This window comes from Pan paniscus, chromosome X (assembly GCF_029289425.2).
Source record: "Pan paniscus chromosome X, NHGRI_mPanPan1-v2.0_pri, whole genome shotgun sequence".
NCBI classification, from domain to species: domain Eukaryota; kingdom Metazoa; phylum Chordata; class Mammalia; order Primates; family Hominidae; genus Pan; species Pan paniscus.
In genome coordinates, this window is record NC_073272.2 from 106,274,475 (window position 1) to 106,281,870 (window position 7,396).

Sequence of the window (7,396 nt, forward strand, 5' to 3'; positions counted from 1 at the left end):
GGGCCATCTCCATTTTCCTTCTTCCTCCCTCTTTCCAAATAGACTCATTATTTGGTCAGAATTTGAAATGATAACCATATAAACCACCAACTTGGCATCCCTCTTTCTATTTTTGTAATATTTTACTATTGCATAGTGACCAAACTTGTAGTTAAATAAGCAGACATAATTTGAGAAAGCATAATAAGTATTAAATTATAATTTTATATTTGGTAAATGAAAAAAAGGCCTATTTTCAAGATACAACATAAAATCAAGCTCAAATCTTGACTTGGGAACGTGCATAGATGACAATGATTCTCAAGTTCCATAGGGGACAGCATGATGTTTTTTTAGGGCCTAACTTGTACCCAGCATTATTTTATGAAGTGCTGGTATCACCCAAATGAACATACCAGATGAGAGTGCACTCTGCCTATAGCATCTTTCATCCCATTGGTGGACCCAGTTACTCTGTTTTGACTGGGGCTAACAAGAGACTTGTGATCATCAAAAGGGATCATAGGTTTAAAAGGTTAAGAAATATTGCTCCAATGAGTCACCTATAAAGAAACTTTGAAGTGATATGTCGAGGAAAAGCGTGTACACTGAGAGGCTTTTAATTTGTTACATGTTCTTTAAAGGTGGATGTTGAAGATGGATCAGTGTCTTTACAAGTCCCTGTATCCAATGAAATATCTAATAGTGCCTCCTCCCATGAAGAGGATAATCGCAGCGAGACCGCATCATCTGGATATGCTTCAGTACAGGGAACAGATGAACCGCCTCTGGAGGAACACGTGCAGTCAACAAGTAAGCATCATACTAAAGGTTAACGAGTGCCCTGCAATCCATTGTAGATCATATGCCTGTATAGTACTCTTGCTTTTTAGCGTTTGTTCCATTCAGCCATTATCATGATCCAGGTTTTTTCTACTTAAAATAATGCCGTGAAGGATGCACCCTTACCTTAATATACATATATTCAAATGTATTTGAAATAGATGAAATGCATCAGAGTGGGGATTATTTACAAAAGAAAGATTTATTGGAAAGCTTCTCTCTGATGCATTTAAATCTTGGCTTATTAACTAATTACAGAGGGTAAGGAGAAACTTTAAACTTTAGGAGCCATTGTTTATTGCAGATAAAGCAGAAATTAAAATAAAGGAGTTCTGAAATGATAAAACAGAATTCAATTTACAAAAGTTTGATTTATACCCAACTTCTCTGGAACCCATGTTTTGCAAGTAGGAAACTGTTTAAGAATGGTATGTGCTGCCACCTGTTGACTATTTACCATGAAATGGACAAACAGAAACTAAAATTGAATATATCATTTTCAAAATTCATGTGAATTTGTATTGCAACTTAGTAATTTTATGCCAAATGAGAAATTTTAGGGAGTTCTGTTTTTCCCTATAAAGATAAAACCCCTATAAAAATTATTTTCCCTTTCTTTTACCTCAATCTTTTCCATGTTTTTGTTGGTTTGAAAGTCTTCTCTCAATCCTCATTTTGAGATAATTTAATTCTAGTATAAAAGTAAAACAAAAACTGATTGTCAAGATGACTTATGAAACTTTCAGCTTCCTATTATATAAACCTTTGTCCTCTATAGGCTTATCAGTGCCATAGATACCACTTCTGAAGATATCACAATGAATATAACCACACAAAGGCAAACTTTGTATTTCTTGTATCTAATCTTCAGACATTCCCTTGAATATAAACTAGTTATAAGTATCTTAATAATCTGTGGATTATTCTACCTGTAATAGAGAATCATTGTCTGATTGCCCCAGATGATCTTGTACTCTCATAATTGTGTGGTAATAGAATTCAGTAAAGATAAAAGAGAGTGTACGAGATAATTTATTGCTAGTCTTTTAAAAAACAACATTCCAATCTACTCTTTTTGTGTTCTGTTCTTCTGTGGGTAGGGGTGGGGTGGGGGAAAAAGGTAAGCACAACAGATTTTGCAGAGATTTGAAAAGCAAATGAAATAATGATCCATGTTTCTCCTCCTGTATTCTTAATTTGGATGATAGTAATACTCACCCAACCGCCCCAAACCAGAAACTAGGGACATCCCAAATTCTTCCCACTTCCCCTTCTGTGTTCTCAACTCTGTCCCCTAATTTCCAACCTTAATTCCACAGTCATAGTTTGAGCCACTATCTTCTCTTTGCCTATTCCTTCCATTCTTCCTTACCCAAGAAGTTAGGGGAGCCCAGTATAACTCCTGTTTCTCCTTTAAGACTGACACCTCTTTGAGAAGCCTCTCTTGACTAGATGTGATGGCCCTACTGTTGGCTTCCATAGAACTTCGATCATTGCACTTACTACACTGAGTTGTATTAAAACTTTTAAAGTTCTTTTGGATAAGAACAGTGTCTTATATTCACTGTTGTCTATCCAGCACCCAGCACATAGTAGATACTCAAATTTATGTTGAATCAATTACCACTTAAACCAGATTTAATTTTGTCTGGGATTACATATTACTAGTTTAAGAATCTTGCGTATTAGCCATTGATTCTTATGGTGATAGTTGATTTGCATAACTTTGTAAATACACATAGTTCATGTCGTGTGTCACATCACTGGGCTAAGTTCTATTAGAGCACTGGTTTTCAAACTTAAGTATTCATTGAGTCACTTGGAGGGCTTATTAAAACGGAAAGGTCACCACCAGAGTTTCTGACTCAGTGGGTTTTGGGTGATGCCTAGGAATTTTCATTTCCAACAGGTTCACAGGTGATACTGATTCTACTAGTCCAGGGACCACATTTTGAGAACCATTGAATAAGGGCCCTACTGTCAATCCTGGCTGTACATAAAAATCACCTGCAGAGATTTTAAACTTTGCTGATGTTTGGATTGTACCTCAGAGCAACTGTGATTTAACATGAGGTGCAGGGCCCGGGCACAGGTATTTTTTATTTTAATTTGAAATGATTTCAGACTGACTGACAAAAACGTTTCAAAAATAATACAAAGAATGCCCATATACCATTCACCCAGCTTCTCCAAATGTTAACATATAACCATATACAATTATCAAAACCAGGAAATTTGCTGATAAAATGTTATTATCAAAACTATAAACTTGACTCAAATTTCACCAACTGGCCCACTAATGTCCTTTTTCTGTCCCAGGATCCCACATTGCATTTAATTGTCATGTGTCCTTAGTCTCCAATCTGTGACACTTCTTCAGTCTTTGTCTTTCATGACCTTGACACTTCTGAAGATTACTGGTCAGTTATTTTCTAGAGTGTCCCTCAATTTGGGTTAGTCTGCTGTTTCCGAGTGATTAAATTTATTGTCCATTTTTGTCAAGAATACTACAGAAGTGATGTTGTGCCCCTTTCAGTGCCCCCATATCATACCAGGAAGCACGTGATGTTGGTGTCTTATTAGTGATGATTCAAACTTTGCCCACTTGGTTGAGGTGGTGTCTGCCAGGTTTCTCCCTTTAAAGTTACTATTTTTCCCTTTGTAATTATTAAATATCTTATAGAGAGATACTTGGAGACTACACAAATGTCCTGGTACTTATCATACTTCTACCCACTACTTTTAGCAATCATTGATGCTTCTTGCTTGCAGTAATTATTGAAGTATTCACCAAATGGTGATTTTCTGTTTGCATCATTCTTTGTACATTTATTGATTAAACTTCTAATATAAGGAAGAGCTCTTCCTTCTCCTCCATTTATTTATTGAGTTATTTATTTATTGTACTATAGGATCCTAGATGTTTCTTTCATTCTATAATATCATTCTCATCGTTTATCCCTTGCTCACATCATCCTAGATTTGGTCATTGGGAACTTGTTCAAGTTGGTTTTTGTGTTCTTTCAACTTTCTTACTTTCTGGTAACACAAGGTGTTCTAGGTCTGGGATTAGCCAACTTTTTCTGTAAGGGGCCACATAGTAAATATGTTAGGCTTTGAAGGCCTTAAGTCTTCATTTTCATACTCTTATTTTTTTGTTTTTGTTGGTTTGTTTTACAACCTTTTACAACCATGATAAGCACTTTTAGCTATGGTTTGTAGGCTGGAGTTTGCTGGCCCCTAGGCTAAAATCTAGGTTAACCTTGTACTTTCCCTCTCCTAGCCCTAGAATCAGCCACTTCTTCAGGAGGCCTTTTACTGGAGAATAGTATTTCAAAACCAGGATCTGAGCAACGGGCATGCTTATTGCTACTGGGGTGTCATTGCTATTGGCCCTTTTAGTGAACAAGACTAGAAAATATATGTATTTACTCTCACAAATATACACATACATATACATTATTTCTCTATCTGTCATTTTATCTATCTATCTGAAAAACAATGACCCTACTAATACATCTGATTCCAATCCCACACGACAGGGTTCATTCTAGCCTCCCCCTTTATTTATTTGTAACTCCTTTCTCCGACAGTGAAAGGAGAAATATTCTTTTTATCCACAGTATTTTTACTTATTTGTTCAATTATAGAATATACATAAAATAGTTTCAGCATTGCTAACACATACCCCTGTGTAAAACAATGTCAGTAACTAGTGTACAGTTCTTTTTGTTTTTAGCCTTACAGGTTAGAGTCAAAATACTGTTTTCCAAAGTTATTTAAGTTTAGTTGTTTTCTTCCCCATTCTCTTCACATGGTTATGTATTTCATTTATAATACAATTAAGTTCATTTATTACTCTTTGTATTCAATTTTGGGCATCCTTCCAACTTCCTGGTTGATTTTTTAAATCTGTCTATCTATACTTATGTGAATGAAGAAGCACTGGTAATTTTTTAAGTGCCCAGGTGATTGAAATGTATAGCCAGATTTAACAGCTTGTTATATTTAAGGTAAGGAAGAAGTAGAAGACATAATTTTTGCTCTTAAGGAGGCTATAATCTAGGTAGAAATAAGCACATGTACGTGAATCAAAAAAGCAATTATAAATCAATATAATAATGCCATATGTGCTTTATGTAAGATATAGCATAAATCATATAATTATTAGAGGTACAGGGAATGAATATGGTAATCAGTGTATGTTGAAATTAAATAAGAAAGACTTCTTGGAAGTAAATGTTGAATTTTGTCTTAAAAGAGGAGAGGGGCAAAATCATCCTAAAATTGCTATTTCTTTTTAAAGATGAAAATCTACAGCTGGTAAACCATGAAGCAAATTCTGTGGCAGTGGATGTTATTCCTCATGTTGACAACCCAACCTTTGAAGAAGACGAAACTCCTAATCAAGAGACTGCTGTTCGAGAAATTAAATCTTAAAATCTGTGTAAATAGAAAACTTGAACCATTAGTAATAACAGAACTGCCAATCAGGGCCTAGTTTCTATTAATAAATTGGATAAATTTAATAAAATAAGAGTGATACTGAAAGTGCTCAGATGACTAATATTATGCTATAGTTAAATGGCTTAAAATATTTAACCTGTTAACTTTTTTCCACAAACTCATTATAATATTTTTCATAGGCAAGTTTCCTCTCAGTAGTGATAGCAACATTTTTAGACATTCAAAACTGTCTTCAAGAAGTCACGTTTTTTCATTTATAACAATTTTCTTATAAAAACATGTTGCTTTTAAAATGTGGAGTAGCTGTAATCACTTTATTTTATGATAGTATCTTAATGAAAAATACTACTTCTTTAGCTTGGGCTACATGTGTCAGGGTTTTTCTCCAGGTGCTTATATTGATCTGGAATTGTAATGTAAAAAGCAATGCAAACTTAGGCTAGTACTTCTTGAAATGTCTATTTAAGCTGCTTTAAGTTAATAGAAAAGATTAAAGCAAAATATTCATTTTTACTTTTTCTTGTTTTTAAAATTAGGCTGAATGTACTTCATGTGATTTGTCAACCATAGTTTATCAGAGATTATGGACTTAATTGATTGGTATATTAGTGACATCAACTTGACACAAGATTAGACAAAAAATTCCTTACAAAAATACTGTGTAACTATTTCTCAAACTTGTGGGATTTTTCAAAAGCTCAGTATATGAATCATCATACTGTTTGAAAGTGCTAATGACAGAGTAAGTAACACTAATATTGGTCATTGATCTTCGTTCATGAATTAGTCTACAGAAAAAAAAATGTTCTGTAAAATTAGTCTGTTGAAAATGTTTTCCAAACAATGTTACTTTGAAAATTGAGTTTATGTTTGACCTAAATGGGCTAAAATTACATTAGATAAACTAAAATTCTGTCCGTGTAACTATAAATTTTGTGAATGCATTTTCCTGGTGTTTGAAAAAGAAGGAGGGGAGAATTCCAGGTGCCTTAATATAAAGTTTGAAGCTTCATCCACCAAAGTTAAATAGAGCTATTTAAAAATGCACTTTATTTGTACTCTGTGTGGCTTTTGTTTTAGAATTTTGTTCAAATTATAGCAGAATTTAGGCAAAAATAAAACAGACATGTATTTTTGTTTGCTGAATGGATGAAACCATTGCATTCTTGTACACTGATTTGAAATGCTGTAAATATGTCCCAATTTGTATTGATTCTCTTTAAATATAAAATGTAAATAAAATATTCCAATAAAAGTTTGTGTCTGGTGTTAGTTTAACTATCTGTATTAGGATGTTTCTTGTGTCACTATAAAGGAATACCTGAGACTGGGTAATATATAAGGAAAACAGGATTAATTGGCTCATGGTTTTATAAGCTGTATAGTAAGCATGGGGCCAACATCTGCTTCACTTCTGGTAAGGGCTTCAGGAAGTTTATAGTCATGATGGAAGGCTAAGTGGAAACACATCACATGACAAGAGCAGGAGGAAGAGAGAGAGAAGCAAGAGGTCCCAGACTCTTAAACAAGCAGATCTTGCATGAACTGAGTGAGAACTCACTTATCACCAAGGGGATGATGCTAAATCATTCATGAGGGATCCACCTTCATGATCCAATCACCCCCACCAGGCCTCACCCCCGACATTGAAAATCACATTTCAACATGAGATTTGGAAGGGACAAATATCCAAACCTTATCACTGTCCATACACTAATTTTTCTCATATAATATGTCTGGATTTGGGAGATAAGAAAATGGTTGGATATAAATGGTCATTTATATATTTGATCAATAAACACTGAAACATTAGTATGATATATTTACATATTACATAGAGAGGAATGGATGCCATTGTAGTATCATTCAACTTACCATGAATTATTGTTAAATGTCAGCCAGGTAAAAAGGGTTTGACCAGTAATAATATAACATTAAAATAGACCTTGATGCCAGTCCATCTTCATGCTATACATGACAGAGGAACTTTTATTACTTTAAAGTTTTTCTTCAGCCTTCTCTTTGTCAGTGTGATTGTCAGGATGCTGTTAATAAGTTAAGTGCATCTTTCTTTTGTCAAGCATGTTAAGAATACACAGATGCTTGG

At 34.2% G+C, this 7,396-nt stretch overlaps 1 protein-coding gene across 2 annotated transcripts in view; it reads left to right on the forward strand.

The window, feature by feature from the left end:
• The window catches only part of RNF128 (ring finger protein 128), a 101,628-nt gene extending 95,061 nt beyond the window's left edge, over positions 1 to 6,567 (forward strand). For both annotated transcript variants that reach the window (XM_008973079.1, XM_003819665.4), the window contains exons 6-7: positions 624 to 792; positions 5,129 to 6,567. In XM_008973079.1, coding sequence (XP_008971327.1) covers positions 624 to 792; positions 5,129 to 5,262 — 303 coding nt within the window. In that variant the 3' untranslated portion in view covers positions 5,263 to 6,567. The remainder of the gene's footprint in view (positions 1 to 623; positions 793 to 5,128) is intronic.
• Positions 6,568 to 7,396: the final 829 nt, after the last annotated feature.